At 41.5% G+C, this 27,188-nt stretch overlaps 1 protein-coding gene across 2 annotated transcripts; it reads right to left on the bottom strand.

Moving 5' to 3' along the window:
- Positions 1-672: 672 nt before the first annotated feature.
- prop1 (PROP paired-like homeobox 1) lies at positions 673-27,188 on the bottom strand. 2 transcript variants are annotated; one of them, XM_062057724.1, is made up of 5 exons: positions 27,132-27,188; positions 6,856-6,962; positions 6,665-6,772; positions 5,005-5,219; positions 673-1,063 (listed from the first exon to the last, which is right to left on the bottom strand). In XM_062057724.1, the coding sequence occupies exons 3-5, from the start codon at positions 6,756-6,758 to the stop codon at positions 716-718; spliced, it is 657 nt and encodes a 218-aa protein (XP_061913708.1). In that variant the 5' UTR covers positions 6,759-6,772; positions 6,856-6,962; positions 27,132-27,188; the 3' UTR covers positions 673-715. The 2 variants fall into 2 exon arrangements, with proteins under 2 accessions (XP_061913708.1, XP_061913709.1); XM_062057725.1 differs by lacking the exon at positions 27,132-27,188 and having other exon boundaries at positions 6,665-6,856.

Genomic DNA, 27,188 nt, shown 5'->3' with positions numbered 1-27,188 from the left:
CTGGTTTGAACTCCAACGTGCAGGCTTTGAGCCGGGGAGCAACATGAATTGCCACAGCAGCCCGTTGCCTCTCACTGCGTACAAAAGCAGAGTGGAAGAGAGTCCAGCCCCTCTCGAGAGAACTGATTCCAGAGACCCTGCTGTGCTTTGAAGTGAGTCCGACTATATTTAGCAGTAACTTCTCCACCTCGCGCACCAGATCAGGCTCCTTCCCCCCCAGCGAGGTGACGTTCCACGTCCCAAGAGCTAGCTTATGTAGTCGATGATTGGACCGCCAAGTGCCTTGCCTTCGGTTTCCGCCTAGCTCACACTGCCCCCGACCTCTATGGCCCCTCCTATGAGTGAGCTGATTGGATTTAAACATTTTCAATGGAATGTTATGTTTTTTTGTACAGTTCTATCTCCATCGGACCGTTTGGAATGGCATACCAACGTAACCAAAAGCTGTGTGTTTTTATCGTTGTAAAGACAGAATTTTGGATTCAATGCTGATATTAGTTTTTTTGGACATGGACATCATAAACTTCATTGTTACACAAAGGGCAATTCCTATTAATCACATTGATATCTTATTGATATACTATAATATATTTTCATAATAAAAAAAGGTGCTCCATGAACATGAATATGTGAGAAAGGACATGTGACTGAGGTTTTGGTTAATACTCGACAGCCTAACTATAGTTTGGTGAACAATCTTGTTCCTGGTGGATGCTCAGCTCCAGTGAGAGGTGTCCAGGGGCTGCATGGAGGTCAGGGAGAACATAGTTGGTGTCAGGTTGCTCCTCAGGGGGCTGTACCATTCCTCATGCTGATGTTGAGGGGTCACCTGCGGTGGCATAGAGGAACAGGGGTACTGGCTGCCTGGTGTTGGGTGGTGGGGGAACATGGCGGCAGGCAGAACCGTGGCTAGGGGTTGAGCATAATAGTGCCGAGCCATTGATGGTGGGATGTGCATGCTGCCCAGCAGTGCCCTGTGGCCTGGTATAACACCCAGACAAAGAGCTTTCTGGGACGCCCGCTCACGCTTACGCTGCTTGGCTCTTCTGTTCTGAAACCACACCTGTTGACACATAAAGGAAGATTCCAGATTGTTCACCATCAGGTAGAGGAGAGAGGACAATGTATTATTTTAAGATGCTCATATGAAACACTTAAGATCCAGTCTTTATACACACTACTGTTTTTTCTACCCTTCTTTCACGGCATCCTGCAATTTTACTAACCTAATTCAAACATTATATCATGTAATAAATTACTACAAACATTGTTTCAAACTTGCCTAACTGAACCTAAATACGTAAAAATGACCCTAACTTCCAATAGTAAAAATGTCCTGAGTCCAGACAGTGCCGGATCACCCCCAAAAGGTTATAATTTGTTCCTTATGCAATTTCTGGCAGTATCTGAAAATTGAATCAAAATGTGCCCATAACTTTTTGAGCTACTGTGTCTAGAGCGGAATCAAATAAACCGAGTTAAGTCCACCACTCGTTTTGTTTTTGTGGGTGGAGGCGGGGCCGCAAGCATACACACAAGTTGAAGCTCAAAATGTAAACGTAAGATAACGTGGTAGAAATTATTCAGATCAGCGGCACAATCTAATTAGTTGTTGCTTATCCCATTTTGGAAATTTCCTGAAACGTTCATGAAAATCTATTCATAGTATTTTAAGTTATATTGCTTACTGACAGACATAATCAGAGGTAATAAATACACGAATCCAACCCCTAACATTTAATTTTTTAAGCACTTTTTGTTTTAATGACAACATTCACTCTCAGTTTGTCACAAAACTTATGCAAACATCACCAAAAGAACAAATGGGTTGTAGTCAGTTGGCAATTGGAGATTTGATTCCTTTTACTGACTTGAGTTCATATGAGTCACTCAATAAAGGGAATCAAATACTTGATTCACTCAAGGCACCCATCGCAAACGCTCGCGCAAAAACTCGCAATTGCGCAACAAGTTCCTCCGCTGAGTCTTCATCTTCATCGAGTTAATGAAACTCAAGTCTTGGTCATGTCGTGTGTCAGTGAAATTTGAGTCTTTATTGAGTACCTGTGAATCAGTGAAACTCCACTCTTCATTGAGCAACCAGTGAGTCAGTGAAACACGATCAAATGTTTTTCCACTACCAGTAAGTCAATGCAACTTGAGTATTTGGCAACCCATTAGTCAGTTAAATTTCAGTCGAGTACTTGTGGGTCAGTGAAACTCAAATCTTCATCTAGCAAACTGTGAGTCAGTGAAACTGAAGTCTTTGTTAACCTGTGAGTCAGTGAACAGTGAGCACAAAACTTGAGTCTGTGTCCAATACTCTTCAGTCAGTAAAATTCCTGTCTTCATCAAGCAACCCGTGAGTCATTGTAACACGACTGAATCTTTGTCGAGCGTGTCTCGAGTGTTTGTCAGCCCATGAGTCAGTGAAACGTAAGTATTTATCAACCTAGATTTGAGTCTAGGTCGCATACCTGTGAGTCAGGGAAATTCCAGTCTTCATCGAGCAACCAATTAGTCAGTTAATCTTGAGTATTTGTCAACATGTGAGTCAGTAAGACTTGAGTGCCCGTCGAATACCTAGGAGTCAGGATAACTCGAGTCGTTGTCGAGTAGTCTTCAGTCCGTAAAATTCCTGTCTTCATCAAACAACCCATGAGTCATTGTATCCCGACTAAATCTTTGTTGAGTACCACTGAGACAACGAAACAGTTTTTGTCAACCCAGTCAGTGAAAACTTTTTTTTTTGTCCTGTCCAGCTACTCAGGCCAATCCTATTGTTGATGTAGATTCCCATATTTGCTGTACAGATTTACTTTACAAAAGAGAAGTGTGGGATACTTCTCTTGTTGTCTTATTTGTATTTGACTTTATTAGATGGATTTATATTAATGTTTGGCACAGCCAGACCGGAGCAGGAGGGGATAGAAAGAGAAAAAAAGGAAGACAGAGGGAGAAATTGCAGGGACAAGAGGGGGATAAAACATAGAGACAAAAACAACAACAATAACAACAACAACAAAACAGCATCAGTGAATACGATATGTACAAATATGATAGTAAAAGTGAGAGCAAAGAAGCAGTTAGTGAAGTAAATATTAATAACACGGAAATGACAATAAACATTATTGCTCCACAAATGGAGCAATACAAATACCAATACAAAAAGCACTATTGATAATGAATAATAACAATAATTACCTCTGTTATCAACAATACAATTGTTTCAAATGCAACAATACATGTATGTAATGATAACTTGAAATACAAAATAAAGCAGATCAATGGAGGGGAAGAAAGAGAAGCAAACTGTATAGTAGTTATAGTAACCATAGGTTAAGCTTTGTCCGTATGCCGTGTTTTACCCAGTTTCCCCTAGGGGAAAAATGCTAATATATGTTTGATGAAATGTAATTATATGCATGAGTGTATGTATGCATAAGTGCTTGTATATGTACAGTATGTGTGTATGTTTGTCCAGTGAGTGTGAGTGTGTATGTATGTACTGTATTTGTGTATGTATGTGGGAGCGTATGTACCTATGTATGTGCGTAAGTATGTATGTGTGTGCGTATGTATGTATTAATGATTGAATATACTTATGTGTGTGTATATGTATGTATAATTGTGTACATGTGAGTATGTATGTGAATTTGTATGTAAAATATATTAGTCTCCCAGTATGTGCGGGAGCCAAAGTACGGACCCAGCCACCCAGAGAGCCCATCCCGGGACCACCGGCCCCACGCAGCCAGGCCGGCCAGCAACAGAAACCCCAGAGCCGGGCCCACTGTGCCACCCAGCAGGGCCAGCAGCAGGCCGTACACAGACGCACCCGGCAGAGGACAAGGCAAGGGAGAAGCAGGGGACAGCCAGCCCCCAAGCCAGCGAGAGACCACAACCCACGCGGGCAGAAAGACGTGACGTCCCGCCCCGAGGGGCCCTGAGTCTCCCCGCAGTCACACGGGAAGTCCGCCCCCGCCCCACCAGCAACCGAGCCCCCACGAGCTCCCGACAAGTGAGTCAACTTGTGTGAGTCAACCTCACACAAGTGAATTGTTCGGGAGAGTATTTATGAGTCAAGGAACAGATCGTTTGCTTTTTCCACTTTTCTAATGCAAATGCAATGAGACTAACAGTTGTACAATTTGTGACTTGTTAACCTGGCCTCCATTTTTATTTAGCTAACAGTAGCAGAGCTGAGTGTGTGTCCTAAATCAGTGAAAAAAACGTGCAAGTTTTGAAGAACACGATCATGACTTGCACATCTTTAGTCAGTGTGCATGTGTGTGTGTGTGTGTGTGTGTGTGTGTGTGTGTGTGTGTGTGTGTGTGTTCTCTTGTATTTTTATCCTTCATGAGACATCAACAAGGAAAAGTACCTTCCATATGAGGACCGGTGAACAAGTTAGGACCAAAATCATGGTCCCAATAAGGAAACCCATTGCATCTGATAGAGAATGTCTCATTTGCACCCCTGGTGGTGAAATATATCAAAATTAGGGTGGTCCCAAAAAAAAAGGGATTTTTCAAACTGACCGTGTGTCGGTTTTAAAAGTGCTCCCCCTCTGGTCAACATATGAAATAACAAGTGTGTGTAAAAATATTAAGTACTCTCCCTCTGGCCAACATATGTAACAAGTGTGTGTAAGAAATTGAAATGCGCCCCCTTTACCCAACATTAACACAAAAATAAAAATAAATATGTGTATAGAGACATACCGTAATAACTTAGTAAATAATGAAGATTAAAAACCAATTACAAACAAAAAATTCAACAAAAAAAAATGTATTAACAAAAAGCTTACCTTTTTTATATTTGCATTGTATGTATATATTATTAATGTTGTAAATACAAATCTTTATATATCTAGAAAGAGGTAGGCATTTTTCGGAGGTCTCAAGAAGGTAACAAATACAAGAATGTATGATGCGCATGCATGTGTGTGTGTGTGTGTGTGTGTGTGCGTGCATATGTGTGTGTGCATATGTGTATATATACCTGTACGCGGGCTTCATTGAGCTTGGTGATTCGTGCCAGCTCCTCTCTGAAGTAGATGTCAGGATACTGGTTCTGTCCAAAGGCCATCTCCAGATGTTCCAGCTGCTTGTGGCTGAAGGTAGTGCGCAGGCGTCTCCTCGTTGGAGACTGAAAGGCTCTGCTCCGTCTGCTGACACCTACAGCCGTGGAGGTCGCACACGATAAATCTCCAATTTCTGTTTTCGAGATGAAAAAAGACGGTGAGGTTTTTCACAGACGTTGACTTTAAGGACAATTCTTCAGCTCTTGTTTCATGATGTCCTTGTGTAGCCCAGCTTCCATCTCGCAGAAAGCTTGACTTAACTCGTAAGGTCACCTACGACTGTTTCGATAAAAGAAGGATTAGAAGGACTGTATGGTTCCCACTGGCATGAAGCAACCTGAGAGCGAGAGAGATTTAGTTGCCAAACACAAGCTCGTGAGAAAGAGATACCAGAAACTGAGGGATTTGATGCAGATTATGACCACAACTAGCAGCAAAGTCACTCATTTGTCAAAGTGCACGACTCTGCTGGCCTTCGTCAATTTGATGATTGCTTTCATAAAGTGCCTTTTTCTTTTTTGAATATTTGCACTCTAGTAACTTACGTAAATCCTTGCATTAGAAGGGCTCATTGTGGCTAAGGCTATGTATAGCATATGATATCCATTAATACATTAAATAAAATAACACCTACAGCAATGCTTCAAAAGAAAAATGTGGTTTCTTTGGCTGGTAATATGTATGATATATTTAGGTACGACGACTAAAACCAATAATATGCTGAGAAGTTATATATATATATATATATATATATATATATATATATATATATATATATATATATATATATATATATATATATATATATATATATAAAAAACGTCTTCATGCCAGATTTGTGTTATCAGCATCAACATTTCAACTAACACTCCCTACATTACACATTTTTGCTCCTTTTCCCTAATTGTTGCTGTTATTTTTAAAAAACATTTTTTATAACTTTATTTTTAGAACATAATATAGTTTTTCCAGATAAGTATTTAATTGTTTAAAATTATATTTGGCACTTTTTCTTTTAAATATACAACATACTTGTTTTGCCATCTGCACTTGTAACGTCAATTTGATATTGAATACTATTAAACAGATAGATAGATAGTACTTTATTGATTCCTTCAGGAGAGTTCCCTCAGGAAAATTAATATAGGTTTATCAATTATTTCTAAACATTGCAAATAAACCCTCAGTTGTGTAAACATGTTTTTAAAATTGTAGACATTGAGAACATCATACTTAAAAAAATAATAATAAAAATTGTTCTTAGTCGGAAATATATCGATTTAGGAGGTAAAACATGCAACCTCTCGTTGAAATATTCAAATATTAGATGCAAATTCAAATGTCTTTAATTGAAGGGAAATGTTTAGTTTGTTGGCTGAACATCATGTAGTAAATGTTATCATTACATAATAATATTCATTCAAACTCTTATGTGTTTTTTGGGTTACACTCAAAAAATACAGTATTAGTTATTATGGATGAAATACTAATCTTTTATCGGAAAATACCAGCACGCCCCTGTTCAAAATGAATCAACTAAAGACAGACTACATTAAATTGAGATATTTTTTAACTTACCTTCAGTGGAGCTAACAGTCGCCATGTCCGAGAACACCTCAACACAGTCCTGGGGGTTTCTCACAGCCTCCCCTGTTACTTTCACCTGGGCCATCCCTGCACTGCTCACTGAAAGGACGATAGGTCAGCACTGTCGGGAACCCCAACACCCACACAGACACAAGTAACCCGAAAGTCACGTGTCTCTTCACCTTTGTATGAGACATGACGGCGACGCCACCTGTGAACTGTCTTTATTGTGATGGTAGGTCAAGGGGTCGCTCCAAAGAAGAGGCAGGGGCCTAAACAGACGTTCTGACTGACAAATGCAAATAGTAACAATGTCTTAATGTCACTTTTGGTGTCATAAATAAACACATTATGCTTCATTTTAATATATTTCACAAATAAACACGGTTTGTGGAAAATAAGACAAATACTGCTATGTAAAACATTTTTTAAAGTGACATTATTATTTGTAACATCTCATCTCAACAAAATAGTCATTAAAACAATTATAAGCAACATTGTCAAACAAAATAACACGTTTTACTATCAATAAGTAAGACTTATATAATAACATTTAGAAAGCTACATATTTTTGAGTGACACAAATATCAGCATAAGAACAAAGTGAAGTACAAGGTAGGAAACTCTGGACCAATACACTCAATGAAATTAGACTTAGACTTAGACTTCCTTTTATTGTCATTCAAATTTGAACTTTACAGTACAGATAAGAACACAATGTTGTTGCATTAGCTCGTTGTAGTGCAGGATAAAAGAGCAATAAGGTGCAGATATAAATAAATAGATTACTATACAGATAAATATATTACACTTTTGCCTATGCATCCACGTTTATGGATGTATGTTATATTGTCTTTTTTATTCCAGCGAGTCAATCTGTTTTTGGGGGGAATTGAGGGGATTATTATGATGCGTTCAAGAGTCTGATGGCCTGAGGGAAGAATCACAATCAGAATCAGAAATACTTTATTAATCCCCAAGGGGAAATTAAACTTTTCAGCACAATCCCATTCAAGATCAGACAAACATTACAGGGAGACACAACACGATCGCTGACACAATTTCCAGCGCCCCTTACAAAAAAGGTGAGAAACAAGTAAACAATGGGGGGGATCGGTCTAAGCCTGGGCCCCTGGAGAGGGGGTCCTGACTGAGGCCAAGGGAAAAAACAACTCATAGCCATAGTACACATCCCTCTTACATGTGTGTAAGAGGGAAACATCAAAGAACACAAAGGACATTAAAGACATTAAAAGAGCAGAGTTGATGCAACTAGCCATTTCTACATACAGCTATGAATAAAAAATTAAAGAAACATATACACTGTGGTAGTGTCTGCGGTGTTGTTACAGAACCTAGAGGTTCTGCTACGGAGGCTGCGGAACCTCTTTCTAGAGTCCAGCAGTGAAAACAGTCCTTGGTGGGGGTGGGAGGAGTCGCTACAGATTTTCTGAGCCCTGGTCAGGCAGCAGCTTTTTGCGATTTCCTGGATGTTAGGAAGAGGAGTCCTGGTGTTATAAACTGGACTTCAGCACAGATCCCTAGGGTTCGGTACTGTTTGGATTTGTATGATTTCGGTTCCTCTAGTTTAGTCGATTCTGGTTCTCAAATATTCTTGACTCCGATTATTTTAAGAAGCAGGACCTACTTATGTTTATTTATTTATATTTGTTTGGTTGTTTTGTTTCGATTTGGGGGTCCATTAAGGGTTAGCCGGGGTTGTGCCAGCTCTGCTTGGTGTGTACTGGGTGTCCCGTATCTACTGTCTGGGTTTCCCTGAGGGGGCGGGAGGTTGGAGGTCCTCTGCCCCTCCCATGCCCTGTCCTCAGCCGATTGTGCTTCTCTGTGGCCTCCCGCTGGCCTGCCCAGTGGCGTTGCTGGCCCTGTCATGGGGGGCCTGTCCCGGGCCGGCCCGCTTTCCTTATTCCTTATTTTCTTCTGTTACATACAATTGTTTGAGCAAAATAAAGACAATAACTAAACAAAAGTAAAAACTACTATCTACTACTCATTTAAATCCTTTGGTTTTCCCCTTGATGTTCTCCTGTGTCCAGGATTTGTATTTAATAAACACTTACAAAAAGGACAAATACAAGATTTTGAGTAAATAAAAATGTTGACCTAATCACTCTCCTATCCATCATGCTGGTACTACCCTTGGTATCTACACCACCAATTTATGGATCGATCCACCCTGTCATGTCTGTGTTGATCATGTTTTTGTTTTGCTTGGTTTTTGGACACTTTTTAGTTCTTGTCTTCACACCCTTGCTTTGTCACCATAGTAACCATTAGTTTCACCAGATTCACATCCTCATGTCACGCACCTGTCTCACGTTTTCACTAATCATGTCACTAGTATTTAAGGCCATTGTTGCCAGGCAGTCGGCCTGGCGACATCACTCTTGACACACATTCATGCTCCACATTTATGCTTTGCACCACGGAAAAACAATCCACGCCAAGGACCAAGTCGTGACAGATGTCGCCAGCAATCCGTTTTTCCGCAAGCAACTTGGCGGATGGAGGAAGGAAGGTGGGAAGCGCTAGGTGCCATGGGGGACCGAGATTTGATGTGGGGGCCAAATGGCAAGCTAATTCCGATTAGCTCCATTTGGTCCGAGGATGGCGCTGCGTCACTGCAGTCCCGGAAGCGCCGCTCCAGACCGAGGACGTCAGGGAAGGTGAGCGGACAGAATGCGGCGCTCCTGCAAGCTCCTCCCCCTCCGGGCGGAAATGGGCCACAGCCTGCCCGGCTTCCCCAGGATGACATCACAGACCAGGATTTTTTTTTTCTGAACTCTTTTTCATTTGATCACCCGCCCCCAGCAAAAGACTCTAAGTCCAAGATAGAGCACTATCAAAACATGTTTTTAGATATAAGAGCATGTCAATCACAGTCACCCAGTTTTCATGCCCCGCCCCCCAGGACTCAAGTCACACCCATGTCACAAACATTTTTTTTCTCACTCACAAAGTCCCAGGTAGAAAAAGAGAGACTTTTTGGACAGTTTGGAGGGGAAGATTATGCCCCCCTCCTGGCCTCCCTCCACCCACCCTAAAAGACGGTTCCAGACCGCAGGGAGCTCGTCTGGGATCCGCTCCTTGAGGGGGGGCTAGGGGTGGGGACTGTTCAGGTGGGGTCGTTCTTCGGTCTGCCAAGCCACAGCCTCCAGCTCGGCCACCACCACCTGAATTTTGTCACGCCAAGCCACAGCCACCAGCACGGCCACCTCCACCTGCTCCACGCCCTGCTCCAAGGCTATCAACATGCCTAGCAGCTCCACCATGCCAAGCTCCACCATGCAAAGCTCCACCATGCCCAGCTTCACGCCAAGCGCCACCAGTTGCAGCTTCACGCCAAGCGCCACCAGTCGCAGCTTCACGCCAAGCGCCACCAGTCGCAGCTCCATGCCGCCAAGTGCCGCCAGTAGTAGCACCATGCCAAGCTCCGTTACCTGCTCCCCGACGCCAAGCTCTGTTACCTGCTCCACGACGCCAAGTTCTGCCAGTCGCAGCATCACGACGCCAAGTGCCGCCAGTCGCACCTTCACGACGCCAAGTGCCGCCAGTCGCACCTTCACGACGCCAAGTGCCGCCAGTCGCAGCTTCACGACGCCAAGTGCCGCCAGTCGCAGCTTCACGACGCCAAGTGCCGCCAGTCGCAGCTCCACGACGCCAAGTGCCGCCAGTCGCAGCTCCACGACGCCAAGTGCCGCCAGTCGCAGCTCCACGACGCCAAGTGCCGCCAGTCGCAGCTCCACGACGGGATCCCTCAAGCCAAGACCAAGATCCCCCAAGTCCAAGCCAAGAACATGATCCCCCAAGTCCAAGCCAAGACCATGATACCCCAAGTCCAAGCCAAGACCATGATCCCCCAAGTCCAAGCCTAGACCAAGACCCCCACCAAGACCAAGACCCACGCCAAGACCAAGACCCCCCACGCCAAGACCCACGCCAAGACCCACGCCAAGACCCACGCCAAGACAAAGACCCCCCACGCCAAGACCAAGACCAAGACCCCCCACGCCAAGACCAAGACCAAGACCCTCGCCAAGACCAAGACCAAGACCAAGACCCTCGCCAAGACCCGCCATGCCGAGACTCTCCGCCTGCTTCGTCTGCTGCACCTGTGTCATCGGCTGCTTCCACGCCTGCAACGACGACGACGCGCCTGCCTCCTCGTCGGCCACGAATGTGGCCACTACCTGGTCGTCCGCCACGCCAAGTGCGCCGATCTCCTCGTCGGCCATGGATATGGCCATTCCCAGGTCGCCCACCTTGCCTGGTACAGCGGCGCTCTACGCGTCGCCGCCACCTGACTCTGCCCCGGTGGATTCGGGGCCACTTGGCCTGGCGACCCACCGCCATGTGCCCCTCCCGCCCTCCCATGACTCTTGATCCTGTTTTTTTTTGGACATCTGGGATCTGTCCGTAAGGGGGGGGCTCTGTCATGTCTGTGTTGATCATGTTTTTGTTTTGCTTGGTTTTTGGACACTTTTTAGTTCTTGTCTTCACTCCCTTGCTTTGTCACCATAGTAACCATTAGTTTCACCTGGTTCACATCCTCATGTCACGCACCTGTCTCACGTTTTCACTAATCCTGTCACTAGTATTTAAGGCCATTGCTGCCAGGCAGTCGGCCTGGCGACATCACTCTTGACACACATTCATGCTCCACATTTATGCTTTGCACCACGGAAAAACAATCCACGCCAAGGACCAAGTCGTGACACACCCTAGTCTTGCGTGTCGTGTATAGACTGTGACAATGCTGATACACCAACAGTTGTTATATTATCTTCTCTCCAGACTCTTGATAATCTACCTGTTAATATACTGTTAAGAACTGCTTACTTCCTGCTGCAAAGTGGTTCCAGGCTTCTGAAACGTTACTAAGCATCTATTTCTCGGTGGTGTTTAAACCTAGTTTATCGGCTAGCTTAGCTATTAGCACGGCTGCTTCTGGTTTGCTCTCAGTGTGAACATGTTTAGCCTCACCCTCCAGTGATAATATTTGATAAAGATACTGAGAAATTCAGTTTATTTGCGGTAATGGAGTTGATTATTGTTATATTAGGGGAAGTATTCCAATATGTTGTTTTTTTCAGTAAAAAAAATATAAAAATTCCAAACAAAACAAAATTGGGTTTATCTAGATATATTCTAGTAATCCCATCTTTAAAAAGTCGAGAACCTATTTAAAGTTTTTACATTTAAAAAAAATCTGGTTATAACCAAATTAAGTCAATAATTAGTTTTTTTAGTGCATGTAAACATACCAAGTGTGTGTGTGTGTGCATAGACATCTTATAAGTAGACGCAGCATTGGCTGCTGTGACGCGAGAAATTCGGCTGCCATCTTGAAGTTGTGATGAGGAGCCGGTGAGCAGCCTAAACTGACAGGTAGAAAACAAAGATGTTTTGTTGGTGTTCTGCTCAAATCAGCGGACTGTTGAAAATAGGAATCGGGGGATTACTTTTCACAAGTAAGATTTAACATTAACATACTATTGGTTGTATTTTGTGAAAATAATATTACCACAGAATTGAGAAGGAGCAAAGATCTTTGATTGTTCATTGTTGGGTAAGACAGAATTTGGTTTTATTCTGAATATAGTGAAACAGATTGGTGGTTTTAGCTGATATAAAGACTTTCAGGTGTTTATATATGTTTATGTTTAAGTATTTGGCAGACGCTTTTATCCAAAGCGACATACATAAAAAATACATATAAAACAATCACTGTAAACATTTAAGGGAAGAATGTAATACAAAATATCAATACAAAGTGTCAAGACAGAATCAACTCCCAGAGATACAGTCTATAGGTCCCTAAGATATATAGATATCTAATGTATTCATACATTGTTTATGTAGGATATACGCATGTTTATATAACCTAATCATATTGTTTCTTGAATTTAAAAATAGCTGACTGTTTTTTTCCCCCTTCTCTGGGATTATATTCCCAGTTTTGATCTCAGACGTCTGGTCACTTGTAGCGTATAAGAATATTCTATTACTGTTAAGCAAATTATGAATAATAAAACACACCAAAACATGTGTCCTTTATCATAGCTACACATACGACAAAAAGCGTGTGAAAATCAGTGGTATTCAGTGAGGTAAGATGAATTAAATGTGCAGACAGTTCATTGCTCTTGCCAAATTAATTGCAGAGGATCACCACTCCAAGATGGCGGCCCCACGTCTCGTCAGCGCCAGTAGGCAGTAGCACTCGATGCTGCGTGTACTTATAAGATGTCTATGTGTATGTGGGGCAGCAATGTAGGGTTTAGGCTGAAATGTGAGGCCATTTCGAAGTCTTGTGTATGGGGGCCCTGAATTGATTTTATTTAAGTTAAATAATATTATTTTCAAATTTTCTTTAATCGGCAATAGTGAATCTTGGTGATCGGACACATTTCACGAAAACTAGCTGATACTGATCATGACAGATTGGTCCCTAGAAAATAGTCATATTTAAAAGGCATCCTGTGAAATATGTGGTGATAACGAATGAGCCGTAAATGTTAAGGTTTGTAAATGGAGTAGGATTACTCCTTTTTAGTATACTAATCAAATCAAATGTTATTTATATAGCACTTTTCATGCACAGGCAAGCGGCAAACACAAAGTACTGTACAAAACAAAACAAAACAAAACAGACAACAAAATAATAACAATAATAAAAGAAGAGAAGAAAACACACACACACACACACATGCACACACACACGCACACACACACACAGAAACACACACACACGCACAGAAACACACACACACACACACACACACACACACACACACACACACACACACAAACACACTCACACACAGAGCTATTGACAATAACAAAGCAAAAAGAAAACATGGCATGGCACTGAGGACTTGAGGAAAAATCCAAACTTTGAGGCGTCCACACTGGAGAATATATATATATATATATATATATATATATATATATATATATATATATATATATATATATATATATATATATATATATATATATATATATATATATATATATATATAGCATAAAACATATGATAAAATATACGTAAGAATAAAATATAATTTGAGTACCTTTAAGGTAGAAAAGCGCTATACAAGTATAAACCCAAACCCATAATAATATAAATATTACATTAACAAATTAATAAAAACATAACATTAAGTGTAAGCATCTGATGTTCCTCAATGTACTTTGTTAAACATGTCCATATCAAACAAACCATGACCAATATTAGGGTAAGCTAACTCCAAAACAAACAAAAAAAGTGATGCAGTGACAAGGTATTTCCAGGGAACAAACTTAGAATTTGGCAACAGAAGCTTGAAAAATGGATTGACCATTATTCTATATTAAATATTTCCAAACATCCACTAATGGCATTCATTGATACAAATACGGTTATTGTTAATAAATACTAACCTTTAGGATGTGTCCCCTGCAGTAAGACAAGGATGGGGCCACAGGGTGGCACTGTTCCATTACAGTGGAATTTAAGGCCTTTCTTGACAGCTGCATCTACAGCAAGAGGCTTTATAAAGGATTATCGTCAACGCTTCCTTATTGTACAGGGTGGCTTTGAGGCATTTATGTTTTAAATGATCTTCCCTTCCTCAGTATGAATTGCAATATTCAATTCGACTTTAAGCAAATTACAGAACTTCTAACACACATGAAGGCCAAGATGTAGTCAATCCTGCAGGACAATACAGTATTGTTTTATCAGCAAAATAACCTCCATCCATTGTCTTTGATCGAAAACGTGGTTTTATATGGTTTTTTTTGTGTATCATTCCACAGAATTGAGTACCCAAACAACAATTCCCACACGTTATTGACTCAAATGCCGGCACTTTGATACAGACGGTGAAAAAAACTGTGGAACTAAGACAGAACTTCTAGCAAAGTATGAAGGATAACTCTGGACATAACAGTAGTTTTATGAAATAATGTAATACTATTGTTCAGCATTTACCTTGGGGATCTGACTTTTGTAGGTGTCTCCTATGACCTGCTTCTCCTCAGTTACAATGGAAACTAGGAAATTGTTTATATGGTAGATTGACGTCTTTGAGTGATGAACCACAAAGTCAGAGTTGGCTAGCTGTGTCAGCGTATCAAAGTTAAGGTTCAGTTATCCAGTTTGTCAGGAGACAGAACGAACTGAAACACACTGAACACAGCATCTGCAGCTTCTCGATAATTTCATGGATAAATGTTCCTCATGTGGACATTTGTGTCTGCATGCCGCAGAGGCTGATGGCTGCAGCCTCTGTGATGCAGACTGACAGTGATGCATTCCTCGGGTGGACTTTGCACTACCTTTCTCAGTTCCGGTGGCTAGATGGCAGGATTGTGACTATATCTAGCTGTAGACTTTGGACAATTACTACACATGGCGGCGGGGGGCTCGTAACTCAAATTATGCACGCAATTTAAAGCACAATAAAAAACTAAGAAACAACTCTTATCTTAAAATACTTGTAAGTTGAGGTACCACTCGATCTATAATTGATGTGTTAAAAAGTCATATTATGATTTTAATAAATTCTACATATAAAACATGTCCTTGCGGTTATGGTTTTAAGTTTATTTTGAACATGCATGCGATTACTATATGATACATCACATATTTCTAGTTTCTCATTACAAAATGCCCAAAAAAGAGTAGAAAGAAGTACAACTTATTTAACCCTACCCTTTTTTCCATTTCATTGCAATTACTAACACATTTGTTAACTTCCTGTTCTCAATTTTTACACCATTCATGAATCATGAAGTTTTCAATGAATAGTTAAATAAGATGTAACTCACATAATAAGATAAATAAGAAAATCTCATTTTTAAAAGTTTAACATTTTTATCAGGATTCCTCTTTGTACTTTGTAAACACTTTTAGCTTCAACAGTTCCTTAAAGTGGATCATATTAGTACTTTGTTTCACTTCTTTGCTTAATCCATCCCATCATTTAATTCCACATAGTGATTATATTTGTCCTAATGTTATATCTCTCCTCTTGTGTTGAGAAGAATTGCTGTACATTTTTGGGTAGCAGGTTGTGGTCTAAATGACATGTAATAGTTGTGCTTTGGTCAAAATGTTGCATGAATTCAGTTTTACAGACCATCTTCAAGCTGCTTTCTGACCGTCTCTTCAGGATGCGCCGTTTTGTAGGCGCTCTTACTTACGTGCAGAAACCCCTCTTCAGGCCAAGCCAACTTCGACTGCGTCTCCACCTTGTCAGTCATGTTGTAGTTTTTAGCGCTTCCATATCAAGTTGAATGACAGATAAAAGTTACAACTATGGGCTACTTTGTTTTAGAAATGACAACAGAAGAGGATGCATGTGCATGTACGAGCCAGTCTGCTCCACGATAAGAGGATCGAGAAAAATAAGGAACTGACTAAAATTTGGACTACAAATGAGTAAAAATGGTGGACTCGCGCAAAGCTCTTCGGTTAAAGCACTAGCATATATGGAGATATCTACTGACGTACTGTAACTAAGGCAAAATACGTCACTCAAGTCTCAAATTCAGAAGGGGTTTATATCTCTGCCATGCCTCCTTTGATTTCATATGTTCGGGACTCATGAGGATCCCAAATGCACAAAAACAGGTACCAATAGGTGAGAAAAGTGGGTGTTGCATAATAACAACCATTTATAATGTTGACTGTGGGAGCACAGTCATCATACCAGTGGAAAACATCCATAAAAGCTTTAGTATTGAGTAATTCACATAATTTCCACACGTCACATTCTTGTTTCTGCAAGCTTTATTATAAATTTGCACCATATGGAGAAGACTATTGTTGACACATGTCCCTTCATGATGTTTTACTCAGGCTCGACAAAAAAAACATCTCAATCAGATTCAGCAGAAATCACAAAGGGAATGATTCCATACACCTTCATACTCTTCATCAATGTGAGAAGCACATGAAACAGTTATCTACATTGTATGAATTAAAGTTTGTCATTATGGTCAAAGGATGTACTTTCATTAATGTCACTTGTATCCAGCAGGAAAAAAAGGTCTAATGTAGATCGAAAACATTGCATTCAAAATAAAGTTGAGATAAACCACACTTTTATTGGGGACGGCATGGCATGGTTGGGAGAGTGGCCGTGCCAGCAACCTGAGGGTTCCTGGTTCAATCCCCACCTTCTACCAACTTCGTCACGTCCGTTGTGTCCTTGAGCAAGACACTTCACCCTTGCTCCTGATAGGTCGTGGTTAGGGCCTTGCATGGCAGCTCCCGCCATCAGTGTGTGAATGTGTGTGTGAATGGGTGAATGTGGAAATAGTGTCAAAGTGCATTGAGTACCTTGAAGGTAGAAAAGCGCTATACAAGTATAACCCATTTTCCATTTGTTTCCATTTATTGTCGTACTTAAGCTTTATTTTGTTCTCAGTGAAGGTTTTATAACTGACAGATGGCTGATGATGCATGCGGTTGTATCTGATGAAGACCCTGCAGCGACACTAACACTTCAGGAAGGATGTGCTTTAACTCTACTATACGATAATCGCCTAGCAACTGTACTAACGTGCAACGCTGATGTGAATTCTCAGTGTGACATCTTTTAGGACAGTAGTAGTAGCTGTGGGCCACATGGTACATTGCCCAGGGCAGCATTCTATAGGGGGCACCGAAAGGATTAGGGGGGAAAAAGATTCATATTTATTTGTGCTGAGCAGTCACTTGCTCTTTAGGTCAACATAAAGTGGATGAAACCGAACCAGGTCTCAAACATTTTGTGGTGAGCTTCAACTACACAGAAACTGGTCAGAGGCTAACTTTAACTTGCTGCAATAAACTGACCTTCATCTGCTAATAGCAGCCTAGTAAACACTCACTCATGCAGCAAAAAGAAACAGATGGTCGTCAACTCCAGCCAATATCTCTATATGCACGTACTCGTCCTCGCAATACCTACGCAGTGGCCTAGTGGTTAGAGTGTCCGCCCTGAGATCGGTAGGTTGTGAGTTCAAACCCCGGCCGGGTCATACCGAAGACTATAAAAATGGGACCCATTACCTCCCTGCTTGGCACTCAGCATCAAGGGTTGGAATTGGGGGTTAAATCACCAAAAAATGATTCCCGGGTGCGGCTACGCTGCTGCCCACTGCTCCCCTCACCTCCCAGGGGGTGATCAAGGGGATGGGTCAAATGCAGAGGACAAATTTCACCACACCTAGTGTGTGTGTGACAATCATTGGTACGTTAACTTTAACTTTAACTTTAACTTGAAACTACACTGACATTAAGCAATATTGTTTATGTTACGCGTACAGGAGGAAGGAGACGGCACAGACAGCAGGGACATTGTTTTGGCGCTATATTTATTTATATATATACACAATATATATAAATAATAAATGAAGTGTGAAACTAACCCAAATATGTGTGGTGTGTGACTATGTGTGGTGATTAGCTGTTGAGTGTTACCGGTAGTGTTGATTGAGAGGTGTGAGACCAAGAGGGGCAAGGCAGGCTCCAAGGTCCGTGAGACAGGCAGGAAGTCGGGGGCAATAGCGAGGCGTCAGAGTCCGTGTCCAGGTGGGAGGTCGAGATCCAAGAGGCAGCCAGGGAACCAGAGGGAATACGGGGAGACGAAACATACATCTCGTAACGTGGGAACAGTGACAGTTTAATGTTGTATTAGACATTATTCTTGAGGCACCGCAAGTAGAGAAAATGGAATTACAGTTTCACAATTGATTCCAGGTTGCTGGTTTGAAAGAAAATATGTTCCCATGGAGAATAATGAAAATAATTAGTTCCAGTTTCAAATTGGCACCATTAACAGTGTTACCTCAACTTACGAGCTTAATTGGTTCTCTGACAGCGCTCTTAACTCAAAACACTTGTGTCTATAATCAACGTGCTTGGCCCCCTCACAACAGCACAATTTTCACATGTAATAAGAAATACAAACCTTTATACAGGAAATATTGTAACAAACAATACAATATAATGTATTACAAACAACAGCAGTAGTTTTGTGACAAAATGTAATAATAATGTACAGCATTTACTTTGGAGAGTGGACTTCTACCGTATTTTCTTCCAGCTGCTTCTTCATCACACACACCATCAGCAGCTTCTCTATGTTTTCATGGATAAATGTCCGCGTTTTGATTTTATATTAACATTCTTGGCTGGCTTTAGACTCGTTCTGCTTCTGTGTGGTGCAGACTGGCAGTGATACGCTTTAACGGCTCTGCCAAGTCAGCTGCACGCTCTGTCATGTTTTTGATGCTTCCTTTCTTTAATTAAAAAAATATCATCCACTTCTTCTTCTCAGCAGTGTCCTTCACACTCTCTTTTTTCCTTTGCATGGTTGAAAAACCAAGTTATGTCAATCTCTAGCTATAAGCTAGCGAGGAATACCGGATGCGCTCTGTTTTTGGTTTTCACTACCTGTTTGTCTCTGCCACTTCTCTAGTCTATGTATTTTTTTGTGTTGTATGACATTTTGCTTTGTACACCACTTGCTGGATAGCTATATGCTTCCTGTGCCTGCTGCACTCTTTCGTTTTGTTTGACTTAAATAGTTTTCACTTGCACTCCGCCTGCCGACTGAAAAAAATTAAAATAAATAGTCGGGTCAGGAAGAAAGTGAAAAAGAAGATCAATGTGCATGGACAAAACTGACTCAGGGATACAAGTGCATATATGTAAAAGAGACGGGTGACTGATTACCACCGAGATCAATATAATTTGTGTAGCTTATAACAACATGTGTTTATACAGTAGCCTGCTCACACAAGCCACATTAGAGATTCATGTGACATAATGACAGTATAAGTATATGGATAGATTTGTTTGAAATCTTTTACATTTAAACATGCCAGCATATCGCAAAGGTTACGAAAGACTCGTGTTTGATTATTTAATTTGATGATACAACACAGCCTCCCCGACCACTGCTGTCCCCCTGGCATGGCCAAGGAGTCACAGGATCACTTTTTGACAGCGAGTGGCAAAATGATTGCCTAAATAAGTTAGTATATGTCCTCAAAAATATTAATATGAATATGCAGCATTAAAAGTGAATTTTGTGGACTTGCCCCAATCTTTAATACATTGCTAAAATCAAATATTAGCAAAGTTCGAACAACCATCTCTGTGTGTCGCTAAAGTATCCACAGCCTGTACAAATGTACGTACGTCAGCCATGATACATCTCATCTTTGCTGTGAAAAAAGGGTGTAGGCCAGGCTTTTGTGCTTAAGCAAGCTTGTTGCATGAGGCACCTTCGACTCCTCCCATGTCTCCGAACAGCGTGGATATTAGTTACTGCAGTTAGTTGAAACTTGGGAATTTTTGCTTGTTGCTTGTTTTAAGTTTGAGAATCCATCCATCCATCCATTCATCCATCTTCTTCCGCTTATCTGAGGCCGGGTCGCGAGGGCAGCAGCCTAAGCAGGGAAGCAGCCTAAGCAGGGAAGCCCAGACTTCCCTCTCCCCAGCCACTTCGTCCAGCTCTTCCCGGGGATCCCGAGGCGTTCCCAGGCCAGCCGGGAGACATAGTCTTCCCAACGTGTCCTGGGTCTTCCCCGTGGCCTCCTGCCGGTCGGACGTGCCCTAAACACCTCCCTAGGGAGGCGTTTGGGTGGCATCCTGACGAGATGCCTGAACCACCTCATCTGGCTCCTCTCCATGTGGAGGAACAGCGGCTTTACTTTGAGCTCCCCCCGGATGGCAGAGCCCCGCCACCCGGCGGAGGAAACTCATTTCGGCCGCTTGTACCCGTGATCTTGTCCTTTCGGTCATAACCCAAAGTTCATGACCATAGGTGAGGATGGGAACGTAGATCGACCGGTAAATTGAGAGCTTTGCCTTCCGGCTCAGCTCCTTCTTCACCACAACGGATGGATACAGCGTCCGCATTACTGAAGACGCCGCACCAATCCGCCTGTCAATCTCACGATCCACTCTTCCCTCACTCGTGAACAAGACTCCGAGGTACTTGAACTCCTCCACTTGGGGCAGGGTCTCCTCCGCAACCCGGAGATGGCACTCCACCCTTTTCCGGGCGAGAACCATGGACTCGGACTTGGAGGTGCTGATTCTCATCCCAGTCGCTTCACACTCAGCTGCGAACCGATCCAGTGAGAGCTGAAGATCCTGGCCAGATGAAGCCATCAGGACCACAGCATCTGCAAAAAGCAGAGACCTAATCCTGCAGCCACCAAACCGGATCCCCTCAACGCCTTGACTGCGCCTAGAAATTCTGTCCATAAAAGTTATGAACAGAATCAGTGACAAAGGGCAGCCTTGTCGGAGTCCAACCCTCACTGAAAACGTGTCCGACTTACTGCCGGCAATGTGGACCAAGCTCTGACACTGATCGTACAGGGAGCGGACCGCCACAATCAGACAGTCCGATACCCCATACTCTCTGAGCACTCCCCACAGGACTTCCCGAGGGACACGGTCGAATGCCTTCTCCAAGTCCACAAAGCACATGTAGACTGGTTGGGCAAACGCCCATGCACCCTCAAGGATCCTGCCGAGAGTATAGAGCTGGTCCACAGTTCCACGACCAGGACGACCATATAAGTTTGAGAATATGGTCGGTAAAAATAGCTTCTCTCTAATAATTGTACATGTCATAGACATTGAGCATTTGGAAAAGAGATTAAAGACGTACTCATACTAGACCGTTCATGCTGCGCTGGACTTGGGTGCAATCAGAGCCGTATATGGAGGGAGCTTGGTCTACTCGGTTTCAGACCATATCCTAAATGATTAAACACATGCCCTCACATGAGTATGAGTACCAACTTTAAGTTTTCAGCAAGTCCCCAAAAACTTCTTGTAATTTTACGATTCGAGCAAGATAGATGATGCCAACTCTTCTACTTGCTGAAACTGAGGGGTCTCCCTGACTACTGGACCAGTCTGCCGGGTCAGTGGGAAACCATTGCAAAGCTCAGACTCAGCAGGTGGTGAGGAACGCAGCAATGTGCTTGCTATGCCTGCTGTATAGCTCTGTGCAGACTTCACTATGGAACTCTCATCTTTCTCAGATACGTATCAGGCAAGACGTTTTGACTATTGTGATATCCTCTGACGCCTCATTATAATCCAGCTTTGATTACCACAGATAACAAGTACATTTATGGTCAGAAATATAATTCAATGTAACGACAAGTGAATAATTTCTGTCTGTGTCGCACTTCCAAGTAAAATGTCATCACAGAATGACACAGATAGCGGCAGTGCGTGGCAACGTGCCTTGCAAGAGGTTTTCGAGGTTCAGCTGTTTGGCAGCGAGGGACCATGGATTTGCAGAGCTGTCGTCTGGATGCCTCCTGCCCAGACTCCATGGGTGGTGTCGTCTTTCACTCCTGGCAGACTTTTTTTTGGCTTCATTGGCCTCCTGTGATCCTCAAATGCGCTCCCTAGACTCAACACTGCTACCGTGACTAAGAACTTTTCTGCTACCACACGGATGAGTCTAGTAGAGCAAAACAGCGCCAAAATACAGTCTTCATTTTTTAGTCATCATTCTAGCTTTTTTCTCAACATCACTCATGTACAGTGGATCTCACAGGCTTTGCATTCCCATCTTATCATACTGTATTTAACGGGGCAAACCAATGCACTAAACATGCACCAAATTATCCTCAGATAAATAAAAAATATTGCATCTAGATGGGATATTATAGCTTGAGTTATAATTAGACATATTAGACATAGAGTACCTGACTTGTGGCTTGGCATGCTAAATGTTTCAAGACTCCAGGACATCTGTGTGCCAAGAACCACCACATAACTCCCAGGGAAAAACCCACCATGCAGTATGTACTATCACAACCCGATGTGTTTTTAACAAGATGCAACATGCTGATTCAAAATGCTTCTAAGTGTTGATGGGCAGATTCTTTGCTGCTCTCCGTGTGTATCAAGCTGTGTTATAAAGTGTCAGCAACACCCAAGCTTAGCAAACTTATGAAATAATGTTGTTTTTGTACGTTTTAAATGTTTCAGCTTTCGCTGAACATTTTCGCCAAAATGTTTCCTTGGTTTTGTATATTGCAGTAGCGATTGCTCTAAGACTGCAAGGGAAGCTTAGGTTTTTCCAAAAATGTAAAAAAATAAGTGGTCATACTAGGGTTGTCCCGATATCAATATTTTGGTACCGGTACCAAAATGTATTTTGATACTTTTTGATACTTTTTAAAATAAAGGGAAGCACAACAAATGTAATTATTGGCTTTATTTTAACATAAAATCGTATTATACAATAAATACAGGTTTCTTAATTCAATGAAAGAACAATTTTGTCATTAAAAAACAGAGTGAACATACTAAACAACTTCTCATTTAGCAAACGGATTACAAAGGTTCCTAATTGGCTGCTGATGTATGCAGTAACCATACTTGCCAACCCTCCCGGTTTTACCGGGAGACTCCCGGAATTCAGCGCCTCTACCGATAACCTCCCGGAAGAAATGTTCTCCCGATAAACTCCCGGAATTCAGCCGGATCTGTAGGCCACGCCCCCTCCAGCTCCATGCAGACCTGAGTGGGGACAGCGGCGACAGTCTGTTTTCACGTCCGCTTTCCCACGATATAAACAGCGTGCCTGCCCAATCACGTTATAACTGTAGAATGATCGAGGGCGAGTTATTGGTTTCTTATGTGGGTTTATTGTTAGGCAGTTTCATTAACGTCCTCCCAGCGCGGTAACAACACACAACAACAGCAGTCATGTTTTCGTCTACCGTAAAGCAGTTCGTCTACCGTAAAGCAGTTCGTCTGCCGTAAACAGCCATGTTGTGACACTCTTAGACAGGACAATACTGCCATCTACTGGATAGCCTCCGGAACACTGAAATTCAAGTATTTCTTTTATTTATATGTATAATAAAATAAATATATATAGCCAAAATTCACTGAAAGTCAAGTATTTCATACATACATATATATATATATATACTGTATATATATATATATATATATATATATATATATATATATATATATATATATATATATATATATATATATATATATATATATATATATGAAATATATATGAAATACTCGAGTTGGTGAATTCTAGCTGTAAATATACTCCTCCCCTCTTAACCACGCCCCCAACCACGCCCCCGCCCCCACCCCGCCCCGACCACACCCCACCCCACCCCCCACACCCCACCTCCCGGAATCGGAGGTCTCAAGGTTGGCAAGTATGGCAGTAACTGTCATGACGTGGACTTTGGCTACGCAAATTACTGCGTGGAATGTTTTCCCGAGATGCAAATGAACTGGACCGGACATGGCTTGAAGGTTAAGACATGATTTTATTCTGACTATAAAAAGTATACAAACAAAAGGCGCTTACAGCGTAGGCACAAAATTTAACGCTTTAAACAAAACTAGCACTAAGACGTAAATTATGGACATGAAACAAAAGACACTAACTGTGGCATTAATAAACAAAACTTACTTGCGGTGACGTAAACAGGGCAGCATGGACTATGAAACAAGCAGCGTGAACTAAGCATGAAACAGTAAACATGGCATGAAGCAGAGTGATGTCGCCAGGCCGACTGCCTGGCAGCTACAAGCTTAAATACTAGTGAACTAATTAGTGACAGGTGCGTGAGTCCAAAACGTGAAACAGGTGAAAACTAATGGGTCGGCATGGTAAAAAAACAAACAACAGTGCACCAAGAGTCCAAAAACCAACGGAACATAACCAAACAAAACATGATCAAAAGACAAGACAGTAACATAATGTGTCATTTCCTATTCTATTATTTTTTCTAAACTATGAGGGACAAGCGGTAGGAAATCGATGGAATATTTATCTACTTGTGCATTTATCTGCTTACATTCTGTTTTAACATGTTTTATCTACACTTCTGTTAAAATGTGATAAACACTTATTTTCTGTTGTTTGGATACTTTACAAAAGTTTTGGGTGATACTACAAATTTTGAAATCAATCCAACAGGGCCGGCCCGTGGCATAGGCCGTATAGGCAAATGCTAAGGGCGCTGTCCATCAGGGGGCGCCACGCCAGTGCCACAAATGTTGGAGAAAAAAATTAATTGTATTTTTAAATACAAAAAATAATCCCACGTTAATTAAAATGCAAAGTAAAGCCTATTTAATAGAAATATTATTTGTTACAACATTACGCCCCACCCCCCCTCCCCCCGCACGGTGCGCCCCCTCCCTTCCCGTATCATGACTCTTTTTGGACGTCACCACACCACATCAAAAAACAACACAAGATGTCAAAACGGCCAAAACTGTCAGGTGCCCAGGGAAGAAAAAAGAGAAAAGAAGAGGAGGAGAAACGAGAAAAAGACAGCGGTAGCAGGTATGGTAACGTTAGCCTACATGAAATTATTTGTCTGTTACAGAATGTGATAGTAACCTGGCTTTAAGCTAATGTTACATGATTCGGCAATTGCTAATCAATAAATAGCTAGTTCTGTTTTAACGTCGGGTTAATATTGTGGAGGGGGCTAAATTGTTATGGAAAATAATAATGTAACGTTAGGTAATTACAATACTCCCTGGTGTACAGTAATTTGTAAGTCAATCTAGTTAATGCAATATTAAAAAGCACAAATAGAGAACTCTGTAGGATCCCCTTTTTTTGTAATATAGTTGTTAAAGTCATACTGGTTTGATATCTTGTTTTGTGCAGTGCCTTATTTATATTGTATTTTTAAGTTATTTTATGCAACTTGTTGACACGTTTTATTTTGTGTTTATGTATGTAAAAAATATTGTATTTCATATACTCATTTTTTTTTTTGTATTCATTTATTTATTCATTTTTTTTTAATCTTGTTAACTATTCTGATTGTTAATTTGCTTTCTTTAAGTAAAAAAAAAGGTCAAAGACAAAGCTATTCGGTTTCTTGTGAGTATATACACTTCACTGCCGATGTGGGGGGGCGCCACCTAAAATCTTGCCTAGGGCGCCAGATTGGTTAGGGCCAGGCCTGCAATCCAATACCAAGTAGACTCGGTAAAGAATCTTGGTATCATCTTCGACCCAACTCTCTCATCTGAGTCACACATTAAGAGTGTTACTAAAACAGCCTTCTTTCATCTCCGTAATATCGCAAAAATGTGTCCCATTTTGTCCACCACCGACGCTGAGATCATTATTCATACGTTAATTACTTCTTGTCTCGATTACTGTAAGGTATTATTTTTGGGTCTCCCTATGTCTAGCATTAAAAGATTACAGTTGGTACAAAATGCGGCTGCTAAACTTTTGACAAGATCAAGAAAGTTTGATCATATTACGCCTATACTGGCTCACTTGCACTGGCTTCCTGTGCGCTTAAGATGGGACTTTAAGGTTTTACTACTTACGTATAAAATACTAAACGATCTTGCTCCATCCTATCTTGCTGATTGTATTGTATCATATTCCCATTGGGTTGAGTTTTTTCTTGCCCTGATGTGGAATCTGAGCAGAGGATGTCGTTTTGGCTTGTGCAGCCCTTTGAGACATTTGTGATGAAGGGTTATTTAAGTAAACTTTTATTGACTGATTGATTCTTATTGTTTGCAATTAGAGTGGAGAAAACATGTTTCTTGCATTCTTAACCGCCGTGTTGTATATTTTTTTGCTGTTCACGTAACATTTGATGGTTAATCATTAGTTTATTCTTGCTCCATTTCCTCTCTGCTATCCTGAAATGTATTTGTAGTTTTTTGATTTCATCATCATTTCTCCAAGAAGATATTGGTTTTAAACTTACCTTTCTTGATTTTAGAGGAGCAACAGCGTCAATGCTAGACTTGAGGTTTTGATTAAAATTGTCAATAAAATCACAGGGTGCAGGTAAAACTATTGGAGGACAGTTATTAAAAACTCTAATACAATTTGCAGCCACTTCAGAAGATAGATATCGCTTCATCACAGTTCGCACTGAGGTCTCCCGCTGGATAAAAGCTGTGATATTAAAAAACACAGTAGTGGTCAGACACAACCAAGTCGACAACAGAGGACACACTGGTGGACAGACTAAAAGTAATGACCAAATCCAGAGTGTGTCCTCTGTTGTGAGTTGGCTGTGTGACATGTTGGGTAAAATCCATAACATCTAACATATTTAAAAATTCCCTTTAAACAGGGTTTAAAACATTGTCAGTGTGTAGATTAAAATGATCATATTACATGTTAAATGAATGATTGATAAAAATCCTTCATAAAAGCAGTACATTTCTTTGGTGGTCTATAAACAGTGACACACACAACTTGGGGGTTTCTAAAAAAAAATGGCATGATATTCAAAAGTGGTATAGTGATTATGTTAGTGAATGTGTGGCTATTGGTGCTTTGCCTCCTCCCTTCCTACCACTTCTGATTGAAAAAGAGAAGTTAACATTGGATGGAGAGGCCTCAGTGAGGACAACTGGTACATCTGTACATACCTCAGTTAAAAGCAGTCTAGTTCGTGGTCTAAAATCAAATCCATCCATCCATCCATT

Source organism: Entelurus aequoreus, linkage group LG09, assembly GCF_033978785.1.
Source record: "Entelurus aequoreus isolate RoL-2023_Sb linkage group LG09, RoL_Eaeq_v1.1, whole genome shotgun sequence".
Classification (NCBI taxonomy): domain Eukaryota; kingdom Metazoa; phylum Chordata; class Actinopteri; order Syngnathiformes; family Syngnathidae; genus Entelurus; species Entelurus aequoreus.
Note: the sequence above shows the minus strand (reverse complement) of the source record. Positions and strands in the feature narration are given on the sequence as shown.

Coding starts and splice junctions, on each gene's coding strand:
- prop1 (XM_062057724.1), bottom strand. CDS start 6,758: ATGGCCCAGGTGAAAGTAACAGGGGAGGCTGTGAGAAACCCCCAGGAC. Junction 5,220..6,664: donor GACTGTTAGCTCCACTGAAG/GTAAGTTAAAAA, acceptor TCTCGAAAACAG/AAATTGGAGATTTATCGTGT. Junction 1,064..5,004: donor TCAATGAAGCCCGCGTACAG/GTATATATACAC, acceptor ATGTGTCAACAG/GTGTGGTTTCAGAACAGAAG.